This window comes from Salvelinus alpinus, chromosome 1, assembly GCF_045679555.1.
Source record: "Salvelinus alpinus chromosome 1, SLU_Salpinus.1, whole genome shotgun sequence".
Lineage (NCBI taxonomy): Eukaryota > Metazoa > Chordata > Actinopteri > Salmoniformes > Salmonidae > Salvelinus > Salvelinus alpinus.
The window spans coordinates 12,315,407-12,329,153 of record NC_092086.1 but is presented as its reverse complement, the minus strand read 5'-3'; the positions used below and the strand labels follow the sequence as shown (position 1 = coordinate 12,329,153).

At 41.8% G+C, this 13,747-nt stretch overlaps 1 protein-coding gene across 15 annotated transcripts in view; it reads left to right on the top strand.

The window, feature by feature from the left end:
• The window catches only part of rbfox1 (RNA binding fox-1 homolog 1), a 512,645-nt gene that overhangs the window by 491,849 nt on the left and 7,049 nt on the right, over window positions 1-13,747 (top strand). For 11 of the 15 annotated variants that reach the window (XR_011673971.1, XR_011673973.1, XR_011673972.1 and 8 more), the window contains one exon: window positions 13,465-13,540. Coding sequence is in view for 11 of the 15 variants with exons in the window: in XM_071391187.1 (XP_071247288.1) it covers window positions 13,465-13,540 (76 nt within the window). In the remaining 4 variants the exon portion in view is untranslated. Of the gene's footprint in view, window positions 1-3,665; window positions 3,719-13,464; window positions 13,541-13,747 lie in introns of all 15 variants that reach the window. The other 4 variants (XM_071391229.1, XM_071391222.1, XM_071391268.1 and 1 more) reach the window with 1 other exon arrangement.

The following is a 13,747-nucleotide window of genomic DNA, read 5'->3' as shown; positions in this document are numbered from 1 at the left end:
AACAGTCCTCTCTGCTTCATATTGACATGTTTCTGGGGAGGACTGTTAGATAGCTAGAGTAACAGTCCTCTCTGCTTCATATTGACATGTTTCTGGGGAGGACTGTTAGATAGCTAGAGTAACAGTCCTCTCTCTCTGCTTCATATTGACATGTTTCTGGGGAGGACTGTTAGATAGCTAGAGTAACAGTCCTCTCTGCTTCATATTGACATGTTTCTGGGGAGGACTGTTAGATAGCTAGAGTAACAGCTCCTCTCTGCTTCATATTGACATGTTTCTGGGGAGGACTGTTAGATAGCTAGAGTAACAGCTCCTCTCTGCTTCATATTGACATGTTTCTGGGGAGGACTGTTAGATAGCTAGAGTAACAGTCCTCTCTGCTTCATATTGACATGTTTCTGGGGAGGACTGTTAGATAGCTAGAGTAACAGTCCTCTCTGCTTCATATTGACATGTTTCTGGGGAGGACTGTTAGATAGCTAGAGTAACAGTCCTCTCTGCTTCATATTGACATGTTTCTGGGGAGGACTGTTAGATAGCTAGAGTAACAGTCCTCTCTCTCTGCTTCATATTGACATGTTTCTGGGGAGGACTGTTAGATAGCTAGAGTAACGCTCCTCTCTGCTTCATATTGACATGTTTCTGGGGAGGACTGTTAGATAGCTAGAGTAACGCTCCTCTCTGCTTCATATTGACATGTTTCTGGGGAGGACTGTTAGATAGCTAGAGTAACAGTGATCTCTGCTTCATATTGACATGTTTCTGGGGAGGACTGTTAGATAGCTAGAGTAACACTCCTCTCTGCTTCATATTGACATGTTTCTGGGGAGGACTGTTAGATAGCTAGAGTAACAGTCCTCTCTGCTTCATATTGACATGTTTCTGGGGAGGACTGTTAGATAGCTAGAGTAACAGTCCTCTCTCTCTGCTTCATATTGACATGTTTCTGGGGAGGACTGTTAGATAGCTAGAGTAACAGTCCTCTCTCTCTGCTTCATATTGACATGTTTCTGGGGAGGACTGTTAGATAGCTAGATTAACAGTCCTCTCTCTCTGCTTCATATTGACATGTTTCTGGGGAGGACTGTTAGATAGCTAGATTAACAGTCCTCTCTGCTTCATATTGACATGTTTCTGGGGAGGACTGTTAGATAGCTAGAGTAACGCTCCTCTCTGCTTCATATTGACATGTTTCTGGGGAGGACTGTTAGATAGCTAGAGTAACAGTCCTCTCTGCTTCATATTGACATGTTTCTGGGGAGGACTGTTAGATAGCTGGATTAACAGTCCTCTCTGCTTCATATTGACATGTTTCTGGGGAGGACTGTTAGATAGCTAGAGTAACGCTCCTCTCTGCTTCATATTGACATGTTTCTGGGGAGGACTGTTAGATAGCTAGAGTAACAGTCCTCTCTGCTTCATATTGACATGTTTCTGGGGAGGACTGTTAGATAGCTGGAGTAACGCTCCTCTCTGCTTCATATTGACATGTTTCTGGGGAGGACTGTTAGATAGCTAGAGTAACAGTCCTCTCTGCTTCATATTGACATGTTTCTGGGGAGGACTGTTAGATAGCTAGAGTAACAGTCCTCTCTCTCTGCTTCATATTGACATGTTTCTGGGGAGGACTGTTAGATAGCTAGAGTAACGCTCCTCTCTGCTTCATATTGACATGTTTCTGGGGAGGACTGTTAGATAGCTAGAGTAACAGTCCTCTCTCTCTGCTTCATATTGACATGTTTCTGGGGAGGACTGTTAGATAGCCAGAGTAACGCTCCTCTCTGCTTCATATTGACATGTTTCTGGGGAGGACTGTTAGATAGCTAGAGTAACGCTCCTCTCTGCTTCATATTGACATGTTTCTGGAGAGGACTGTTAGATAGCTAGAGTAACGCTCCTCTCTGCTTCATATTGACATGTTTCTGGGGAGGACTGTTAGATAGCTGGAGTAACAGTCCTCTCTCTCTGCTTCATATTGACATGTTTCTGGGGAGGACTGTTAGATAGCTAGAGTAACAGTCCTCTCTGCTTCATATTGACATGTTTCTGGGGAGGACTGTTAGATAGCTAGAGTAACGCTCCTCTCTGCTTCATATTGACATGTTTCTGGGGAGGACTGTTAGATAGCTAGAGTAACAGTCCTCTCTGCTTCATATTGACATGTTTCTGGGGAGGACTGTTAGATAGCTAGAGTAACGCTCCTCTCTGCTTCATATTGACATGTTTCTGGGGAGGACTGTTAGATAGCTGGAGTAACAGTCCTCTCTCTCTGCTTCATATTGACATGTTTCTGGGGAGGACTGTTAGATAGCTAGAGTAACAGTCCTCTCTGCTTCATATTGACATGTTTCTGGGGAGGACTGTTAGATAGCTAGAGTAACAGTCCTCTCTGCTTCATATTGACATGTTTCTGGGGAGGACTGTTAGATAGCCAGAGTAACACTCCTCTCTCTCTGCTTCATATTGACATGTTTCTGGGGAGGACTGTTAGATAGCTAGAGTAACAGTCCTCTCTGCTTCATATTGACATGTTTCTGGGGAGGACTGTTAGATAGCTAGAGTAACAGTCCTCTCTGCTTCATATTGACATAGTTTTCACATTTATGATGCTTCAGATTCTCTACTTTTCAAATGAAATCCTTTGTCCCATCCTGTCCTCCACATCATCCTCTTTCTCCCTATACTTCTTCACGTCATCCTCTACCCCTCCATCTCTGAATCATCCCTCTTTCTCCCTATACCTCTTCACGTCATCCTCTACCCCTCCATCTCTGAATCATCCCTCTTTCTCTCTATACCTCTTCACGTCATCCTCTACCCCTCCATCTCTGAATCATCCCTCTTTCTCCCTATACCTCTTCACTTCATCCTCTACCCCTCCATCTCTGAATCATCCTCTTTCTCCATATACCTCTTCACTTCATCCTCTACCCCTCCATCTCTGAATCATCCCTATTTCTCCCTATACCTCTTCACGTCATCCTCTACCCCTCCATCTCTGAATCATCCCTCTTTCTCCCTATACCTCTTCACTTCATCCTCTACCCCTCCATCTCTGAATCATCCCTCTTTCTCCATATACCTCTTCACTTCATCCTCTACCCCTCCATCTCTGAATCATCCCTCTTTCTCCCTATACCTCTTCACGTCATCCTCTACCCCTCCATCTCTGAATCATCCCTCTTTCTCCCTATACGTCTTCACTTCATCCTCTACCCCTCCATCTCTGAATCATCCCTCTTTCTTCCTATACCTCTTCACTTCATCCACTACCCCTCCATCTCTGAATCATCCTCTTTCTCCCTATACCTCTTCACTTCATCCTCTACCCCTCCATCTCTGAATCATCCCTCTTTCTCCCTATACCTCTTCACTTCATCCTCTACCCCTCCTTCTCTGAATCATCCCTCCCACACTCTCCCAATGCTCTTCCCCACGTATCCCTCCCCACTTCCCTCCCCCATCCCGTCTTCTCTTTCCTCCTGTCTTACCCTCCCCTCTCCAGATTTTACCCCTCAGACTGCACAGGGGTATTGTGAATCTTCCCCCCACCTCCTTACCCTCCATGCCTATCCCCATCCCGTCTCCCCCCCCCCCCCCCCCCCCGCCCCCAGATCTCCCCTCAGAAAGCACAGTGCTATTGTGAATCTTATCTTCTCTTGCAGAAATAATTTGGTCCTCCTTGCAGCAGATGAAATGTCTTGTAACACCTCTACAGGTAATCATAAATACAGATAGATATAGAATACAACTCAGTATCAAATCACATCACCCCCGCCCCTCTCTCTCCCTCTATCTCGCTCTCTCTCTCTCGCTCTCTCTCGCTCTCTCTCTCTCCCTCTCTCTCTCTCTCTCTCTCTCTCCCATTCTCTCTCTCCATCTCTCTCTCCCTCTATCTCTCTCTCTCCCTCTATCTCGCGCTCTCTTGCTCTCTCTCTCTCTCTCTCTCTCTCTCTCTCTCTGTCTCTTATCCTCACCCTAGCAGTTATTACAACTGGTGTCATGATGTCTAATGGCAGGCCCTTCGTAGAGCTTCGTAGAGTTGTCATGAACAGGATTTACTATTTCGTTAGCAGTTTTTACAACTGGTGTCATGATGTCTAATGGCAGGCCCTTCGTAGAGCTTCGTAGAGTTGTCATGAACAGGATTCACTATTTCATTAGCAGTTATTACAACTGGTGTCATGATGTCTCATAGAAGGCCCTTCGTAGAGCTTCGTAGAGTTGTCATGAACAGGATTCACTATTTCATTAGCAGTTATAACAACTGGTGTCATGATTTACCATGTCATAAGCAGTTATAACAACTGGTGTCATGATTTACTATATCATTAGCAGTTATAACAACTGGTGTCATGATTTACTATATCATTAGCAGTTATAACAACTGGTGTCATGATTTACTATATCATTAGCTGTTATATCAACTGGTGTCATGATTTACTATATTATTAGCAGTTATAACAACTGGTGTCATGATTTACTATATCATTAGCTGTTATATCAACTGGTGTCATGATTTACTATATCATTAGCAGTTATAACAACTGGTGTCATGATTTACTATATCATTAGCTGTTATATCAACTGGTGTCATGATTTACTATATCATTAGCTGTTATATCAACTGGTGTCATGATTTACTATATCATTAGCAGTTATAACAACTGGTGTCATGATTTACTATATCATTAGCTGTTATATCAACTGGTGTCATGATTTACTATATCATTAGCTGTTATATCAACTGGTGTCATGATTTACTATATCATTAGCAGTTATAACAACTGGTGTCATGATTTACTATATCATTAGCAGTTATAACAACTGGTGTCATGATTTACTATATCATTAGCTGTTATATCAACTGGTGTCATGATTTACTATATCATTAGCAGTTATAACAACTGGTGTCATGATTTACTATATCATTAGCAGTTATATCAACTGGTGTCATGATTTACTATATCATTAGCTGTTATATCAACTGGTGTCATGATTTACTATATCATTAGCAGTTATAACAACTGGTGTCATGATTTACTATATCATTAGCTGTTATATCAACTGGTGTCATGATTTACTATATCATTAGCAGTTATAACAACTGGTGTCATGGTTTACTATATTATTAGCAGTTATAACAACTGGTGTCATGATTTACTATATCATTAGCAGTTATAACAACTGGTGTCATGATTTACTATATCATTAGCTGTTATATCAACTGGTGTCATGATTTACTATATCATTAGCAGTTATAACAACTGGTGTCATGGTTTACTATATCATTAGCTGTTATATCAACTGGTGTCATGATTTACTATATTATTAGCAGCTATTACAACTGGTGTCATCTATGACTGATGCTCTATAAGGAACCCGTTTTAGTGATAAACTACCATTGACTGTTAGTAGAGACTATAGGTCAGTATAGTAGAGACTGTAGGTCAGTATAGTAGAGACTGTAGGTCAGTATAGTAGAGACTGTAGGTCAGTATAGTAGAGACTGTAGATCAGTATAGTAGAGACTGCAGGTCAGTATAGTAGAGACTGCAGGTCAGTATAGTAGAGACTGTAGGTCAGTATAGTAGAGACTGTAGGTCAGTATAGTAGAGACTGTACTGTAGGTCAGTATAGTAGAGACTGTAGGTCAGTATAGTAGAGACTGTAGGTCAGTATAGTAGAGACTGTAGGTCAGTATAGTAGAGACTGTAGGTCAGTATAGTAGAGACTGTAGGTCAGTATAGTAGAGACTGTAGGTCAGTATAGTAGAGACTGTAGGTCAGTATAGTAGAGACTGTAGGTCACTATAGTAGAGACTGTAGGTCAGTATAGTAGAGACTGGAGGTCGTTATAGTAGAGACTGGAGGTCGGTATAGTAGAGACTGTAGGTCAGTATAGTAGAGACTGTAGGTCAGTATAGTAGAGACTGTAGGTCAGTGTAGTAGAGACTGTATGTCAGTATAGTAGAGACTGTAGGTCAGTATAGTAGAGACTGTAGGTCAGTATAGTAGAGACTGTAGGTCAGTATAGTAGAGACTGCAGGTCAGTCTAGTAGAGACTGCAGGTCAGTATAGTAGAGACTGTAGGTCAGTATAGTAGAGACTTTAGGTCAGTATAGTAGAGACTGTAAGTCAGTATAGTAGAGACTGCAGGTCAGTATAGTAGAGACTGTAGGTCAGTATAGTAGAGACTGCAGGTCAGTATAGTAGAGACTAGGTCAGTATAGTAGAGACTGTAGGTCAGTATAGTAGAGACTGTAGGTCAGTATAGTAGAGACTGTAGGTCAGTATAGTAGAGACTGTAGGTCAGTATAGTAGAGACTATAGGTCAGTATAGTAGAGACTGTACTGTAGGTCAGTGTAGTAGAGACTGTAGGTCAGTATAGTAGAGACTGTACTGTAGGTCAGTATAGTAGAGACTGTAGGTCAGTATAGTAGAGACTGTACTGTAGGTCAGTGTAGTAGAGACTGTAGGTCAGTATAGTAGAGACTATAGGTCAGTATAGTAGAGACTGTACCGTAGGTCAGTATAGTAGAGACTGTACTGTAGGTCAGTATAGTAGAGACTGTAGGTCAGTGTAGTAGAGACTATAGGTCAGTATAGTAGAGACTGTACTGTAGGTCAGTGTAGTAGAGACTGTAGGTCAGTATAGTAGAGACTGTACTGTAGGTCAGTATAGTAGAGACTGTAGGTCAGTATAGTAGAGACTGCAGGTCAGTATAGTAGAGACTGTAGGTCAGTATAGTAGAGGCTGTAGGTCAGTATAGTAGAGACTGTAGGTCAGTATAGTAGAGACTGTAGGTCAGTATAGTAGAGACTGCAGGTCAGTATAGTAGAGACTGTAGGTCAGTATAGTAGAGGCTGTAGGTCAGTATAGTAGAGACTGTAGGTCAGTATAGTAGAGACTGTAGGTCAGTATAGTAGAGACTGTAGGTCAGTATAGTAGAGACTGTAGGTCAGTATAGTAGAGACTGCAGGTCAGTATAGTAGAGACTGTAGGTCAGTATAGTAGAGACTGTAGATCAGTATAGTAGAGACTGTAGGTCAGTATAGTAGAGACTGTAGGTCAGTATAGTAGAGACTGTAGATCAGTATAGTAGAGACTGCAGGTCAGTATAGTAGAGACTGTAGATCAGTATAGTAGAGACTGTAGGTCAGTATAGTAGAGACTGTAGATCAGTATAGTAGAGACTGTAGGTCAGTATAGTAGAGACTGTAGGTCAGTATAGTAGAGACTGTAGGTCAGTATAGTAGAGACTGTAGGTCAGTATAGTAGAGACTGTAGGTCAGTATAGTAGAGACTGTAGGTCAGTATAGTAGAGACTGTAGATCAGTTATTACAACTGGTGTCATGATGTCTCATAGAAGGCCCTTCGTAGAGCTTCGTAGAGTTGTCATGAACAGGATTCACTATTTCATTAGCAGTTATAACAACTGGTGTCATGATTTACCATGTCATAAGCAGTTATAACAACTGGTGTCATGATTTACTATATCATTAGCAGTTATAACAACTGGTGTCATGATTTACTATATCATTAGCAGTTATAACAACTGGTGTCATGATTTACTATATCATTAGCTGTTATATCAACTGGTGTCATGATTTACTATATTATTAGCAGTTATAACAACTGGTGTCATGATTTACTATATCATTAGCTGTTATATCAACTGGTGTCATGATTTACTATATCATTAGCAGTTATAACAACTGGTGTCATGATTTACTATATCATTAGCTGTTATATCAACTGGTGTCATGATTTACTATATCATTAGCTGTTATATCAACTGGTGTCATGATTTACTATATCATTAGCAGTTATAACAACTGGTGTCATGATTTACTATATCATTAGCTGTTATATCAACTGGTGTCATGATTTACTATATCATTAGCTGTTATATCAACTGGTGTCATGATTTACTATATCATTAGCAGTTATAACAACTGGTGTCATGATTTACTATATCATTAGCAGTTATAACAACTGGTGTCATGATTTACTATATCATTAGCTGTTATATCAACTGGTGTCATGATTTACTATATCATTAGCAGTTATAACAACTGGTGTCATGATTTACTATATCATTAGCAGTTATATCAACTGGTGTCATGATTTACTATATCATTAGCTGTTATATCAACTGGTGTCATGATTTACTATATCATTAGCAGTTATAACAACTGGTGTCATGATTTACTATATCATTAGCTGTTATATCAACTGGTGTCATGATTTACTATATCATTAGCAGTTATAACAACTGGTGTCATGGTTTACTATATTATTAGCAGTTATAACAACTGGTGTCATGATTTACTATATCATTAGCAGTTATAACAACTGGTGTCATGATTTACTATATCATTAGCTGTTATATCAACTGGTGTCATGATTTACTATATCATTAGCAGTTATAACAACTGGTGTCATGGTTTACTATATCATTAGCTGTTATATCAACTGGTGTCATGATTTACTATATTATTAGCAGCTATTACAACTGGTGTCATCTATGACTGATGCTCTATAAGGAACCCGTTTTAGTGATAAACTACCATTGACTGTTAGTAGAGACTATAGGTCAGTATAGTAGAGACTGTAGGTCAGTATAGTAGAGACTGTAGGTCAGTATAGTAGAGACTGTAGGTCAGTATAGTAGAGACTGTAGATCAGTATAGTAGAGACTGCAGGTCAGTATAGTAGAGACTGCAGGTCAGTATAGTAGAGACTGTAGGTCAGTATAGTAGAGACTGTAGGTCAGTATAGTAGAGACTGTACTGTAGGTCAGTATAGTAGAGACTGTAGGTCAGTATAGTAGAGACTGTAGGTCAGTATAGTAGAGACTGTAGGTCAGTATAGTAGAGACTGTAGGTCAGTATAGTAGAGACTGTAGGTCAGTATAGTAGAGACTGTAGGTCAGTATAGTAGAGACTGTAGGTCAGTATAGTAGAGACTGTAGGTCACTATAGTAGAGACTGTAGGTCAGTATAGTAGAGACTGGAGGTCGTTATAGTAGAGACTGGAGGTCGGTATAGTAGAGACTGTAGGTCAGTATAGTAGAGACTGTAGGTCAGTATAGTAGAGACTGTAGGTCAGTGTAGTAGAGACTGTATGTCAGTATAGTAGAGACTGTAGGTCAGTATAGTAGAGACTGTAGGTCAGTATAGTAGAGACTGTAGGTCAGTATAGTAGAGACTGCAGGTCAGTATAGTAGAGACTGCAGGTCAGTATAGTAGAGACTGTAGGTCAGTATAGTAGAGACTTTAGGTCAGTATAGTAGAGACTGTAAGTCAGTATAGTAGAGACTGCAGGTCAGTATAGTAGAGACTGTAGGTCAGTATAGTAGAGACTGCAGGTCAGTATAGTAGAGACTAGGTCAGTATAGTAGAGACTGTAGGTCAGTATAGTAGAGACTGTAGGTCAGTATAGTAGAGACTGTAGGTCAGTATAGTAGAGACTGTAGGTCAGTATAGTAGAGACTATAGGTCAGTATAGTAGAGACTGTACTGTAGGTCAGTGTAGTAGAGACTGTAGGTCAGTATAGTAGAGACTGTACTGTAGGTCAGTATAGTAGAGACTGTAGGTCAGTATAGTAGAGACTGTAATGTAGGTCAGTGTAGTAGAGACTGTAGGTCAGTATAGTAGAGACTATAGGTCAGTATAGTAGAGACTGTACCGTAGGTCAGTATAGTAGAGACTGTACTGTAGGTCAGTATAGTAGAGACTGTAGGTCAGTGTAGTAGAGACTATAGGTCAGTATAGTAGAGACTGTACTGTAGGTCAGTGTAGTAGAGACTGTAGGTCAGTATAGTAGAGACTATAGGTCAGTATAGTAGAGACTGCAGGTCAGTATAGTAGAGACTGTAGGTCAGTATAGTAGAGACTGTAGGTCAGTATAGTAGAGACTGTAGATCAGTATAGTAGAGACTGTAGGTCAGTATAGTAGAGACTGTAGATCAGTATAGTAGAGACTGTAGGTCAGTATAGTAGAGACTGTAGATCAGTATAGTAGAGACTGTAGGTCAGTATAGTAGAGACTGTAGGTCAGTATAGTAGAGACTGTAGGTCAGTATAGTAGAGACTGTAGGTCAGTATAGTAGAGACTGTAGGTCAGTATAGTAGAGACTGTAGGTCAGTATAGTAGAGACTGTAGATCAGTATAGTAGAGACTGTAGGTCAGTATAGTAGAGACTGTAGGTCAGTATAGTAGAGACTGTACTGTAAGTCAGTATAGTAGAGACTGTAGGTCAGTATAGTAGAGGCTGTAGGTCAGTATAGTAGAGACTGTAGGTCAGTATAGTAGAGACTGTAGGTCAGTATAGTAGAGACTGTAGGTCAGTATAGTAGAGACTGTAGGTCAGTATAGTAGAGACTGCAGGTCAGTATAGTAGAGACTGCAGGTCAGTATAGTAGAGACTGCAGGTCAGTATAGTAGAGACTGCAGGTCAGTATAGTAGAGACTGTAGGTCAGTATAGTAGAGACTGTAGGTCAGTATAGTAGAGACTGTAGGTCAGTATAGTAGAGACTGTAGGTCAGTATAGTAGAGACTGCAGGTCAGTATAGTAGAGACTGTAGGTCAGTATAGTAGAGACTGTAGGTCAGTATAGTAGAGACTGCAGGTCAGTATAGTAGAGACTGTAGGTCAGTATAGTAGAGACTGTAGGTCAGTATAGTAGAGACTGCAGGTCAGTATAGTAGAGACTGTAGGTCAGTATAGTAGAGACTGTAGGTCAGTATAGTAGAGACTGCAGGTCAGTATAGTAGAGACTGCAGGTCAGTATAGTAGAGACTGCAGGTCAGTATAGTAGAGACTGTAGGTCAGTATAGTAGAGACTGTAGGTCAGTATAGTAGAGACTGTAGGTCAGTATAGTAGAGACTGTAGGTCAGTATAGTAGAGATTGTAGGTCAGTATAGTAGAGACTGTAGGGCAGTATAGTAGAGACTGTAGGTCAGTATAGTAGAGACTGTAGGTCAGTATAGTAGAGACTGCAGGTCAGTGTAGTAGAGACTGTAGGTCAGTATAGTAGAGACTGTAGGTCAGTATAGTAGAGACTGTAGGTCAGTATAGTAGAGACTGTAGGTCAGTATAGTAGAGACTGCAGGTCAGTATAGTAGAGACTGTAGGTCAGTATAGTAGAGACTGTAGGTCAGTATAGTAGAGACTGCAGGTCAGTGTAGTAGAGACTGTAGGTCAGTATAGTAGAGACTGTAGGTCAGTATAGTAGAGACTGTAGGTCAGTATAGTAGAGACTGCAGGTCAGTGTAGTAGAGACTGTAGGTCAGTATAGTAGAGACTGTAGGTCAGTATAGTAGAGACTGCAGGTCAGTACAGTAGAGACTGCAGGTCAGTGTAGTAGAGACTGTAGGTCAGTATAGTAGAGACTGTAGGTCAGTATAGTAGAGACTGCAGGTCAGTACAGTAGAGACTGCAGGTCAGTATAGTAGAGACTGTAGGTCAGTATAGTAGAGACTGCAGGTCAGTATAGTAGAGACTGTAGGTCAGTATAGTAGAGACTGCAGGTCAGTACAGTAGAGACTGTAGGTCAGTATAGTAGAGACTGCAGGTCAGTACAGTAGAGACTGCAGGTCAGTATAGTAGAGACTGTAGGTCAGTATAGTAGAGACTGTAGGTCAGTATAGTAGAGACTGTAGGTCAGTATAGTAGAGACTGCAGGTCAGTACAGTAGAGACTGCAGGTCAGTACAGTAGAGACTGCAGGTCAGTATAGTAGAGACTGTAGGTCAGTATAGTAGAGACTGTAGGTCAGTATAGTAGAGACTGCAGGTCAGTACAGTAGAGACTGCAGGTCAGTACAGTAGAGACTGCAGGTCAGTACAGTAGAGACTGCAGGTCAGTACAGTAGAGACTGCAGGTCAGTACAGTAGAGACTGCAGGTCAGTACAGTAGAGACTGCAGGTCAGTACAGTAGAGACTGCAGGTCAGTATAGTAGAGCAGGTTGGTGAGACTGAAGAACAACGTCCAAATGTAATGGGGATTAACACACATATGCACACACAGACACACTCCCGCACACGCACACACACACACACACACACACATACACAATGTCCAAAAATAATGGGGATTAACTGAGCCTAATCGCACAGCGCTGGGCCCATATGCAAATCAGCTTATTTATATTTGCAAGCCAGGCTGCTGATTGGCTGTTATCAGTGTGCGCGGGCAGTCAGGCTCGGAGGGGGAGATTAGAACTCTGCTATCGCCAACGCTGCTGCTCACTGCCCCTCGGAACTCTGGGATATGGAACCGCTCTCTGGGCGTTTTAGTTTTAAGATGTCTGTCTCTCTGTCTCTCTCTCTGTGTCTGTCTGTCTGTATCTCTGTCTTTCTCCCTGTCCGTCTGTCTGTCCGTCCGTCCGTCCGTCTGTCCGTCCGTCCGTCCGTCCGTCTCTGTGTCTGTCTGTCTCTGTGTCTGTCTTTCTGTCTCTGTCTGCCTGTCTCTCTCTGTCTGTCTCTGTCTGTCTGTCTGTGTCTCTGTCTGTCTCTCTGTATCCCTGTCTTTCTCCCTGTCCGTTTGTTCGTCCGTCCGTTTGTCCGTCCGTCCGTCCGTCTCTGTGTCTGTCTGTCTCTGTGTCTGTATGTCTGTCTCTCGCTCTCTGTCTGTCTGTCTGTCTCGTTCTGTCTGTCTGTGTCTCTGTATCTCTGTCTCTCTGTATCTCTGTCTCTCTGTATCTCTGTATTTCTGTCTGTCTGTCTATTTCTGTCTCTCTGTATGTCTCTCCATCTGTCTCCCTGTCTCTCTTTCATTCTTTCTCTCTAACTCTGTTCTTTCTTTCGAAGTCTCACAAACTCTTGTTCTTTTTGTCAGTCTGCACTTTCTCTTTCTTTGTCTCTCTGTCTTACTGTCTGTCTCATTTTGTCTGTCACTCTGTCTCTCTCTGTCTGTCTCTCTGTCTGTCTGTCTGTCTCTCTGTCACTCTGTCTCTCTCAATATGAAAAGGGACCAATCCTTTTCTTGTTATGGTAAAACCTGCTGTATTCACTATGACATTTAAAGCCAACATTATTCTATGTTTTCATGTCTTATTAAACGTATTGAGATGTAGTAGGAAAGGAGGGTATGACCTTTCTGATGTCCTGGAAGATATTTTCAGTCACAGGTTCAACGTTGTTTCATTCATTCACAGATGCTGAGTCTTCTGTTTCTGCACTGAGATGACTGTTACATGTGACTTTGACTCCATTCAAATGAATCCTAAGAGTTACAGAACACGTACAAGACATTGATGTACTGTGTGTGTGTTTATGTGTGTGTGTGTGTGTGTGTGTGTGTGTGTGTGTGTGTGTGTGTGTGTGTGTGTGTGTGTGTGTGTGTGTGTGTGTGTGTGTGTGTGTGTGTGTGTGTGTGTGTGTGTGTGTGTGTGTCTGGTTTTGATGATGGGCACTGATGGTGTTTGTTGTTGTCTCATGTGTTTCCATAGTTACGGACCAGTATATGCTGCGGACCCCTACAACCACCCACTTGCTCCAGCAGCCACATACAGCATTGGTGCCATGGTAAAACACACACTCACACACCTCTGTCTCTCTCTCTCTCTGTGTCCTTCTCTCACTCCTTCTCTACATCTCTCTCTCCTCTGCCTCTCTTTATCTCTGTCACACTATTCCCCTCTATCTACCTCTCTCTGTCTCCCCTTCCTTCTCTTTCTGTCTCCCCTTCCTTCCTCTCTCTGTCTCCCCTTCCTTCTCTCTCTGTCTCCCCTT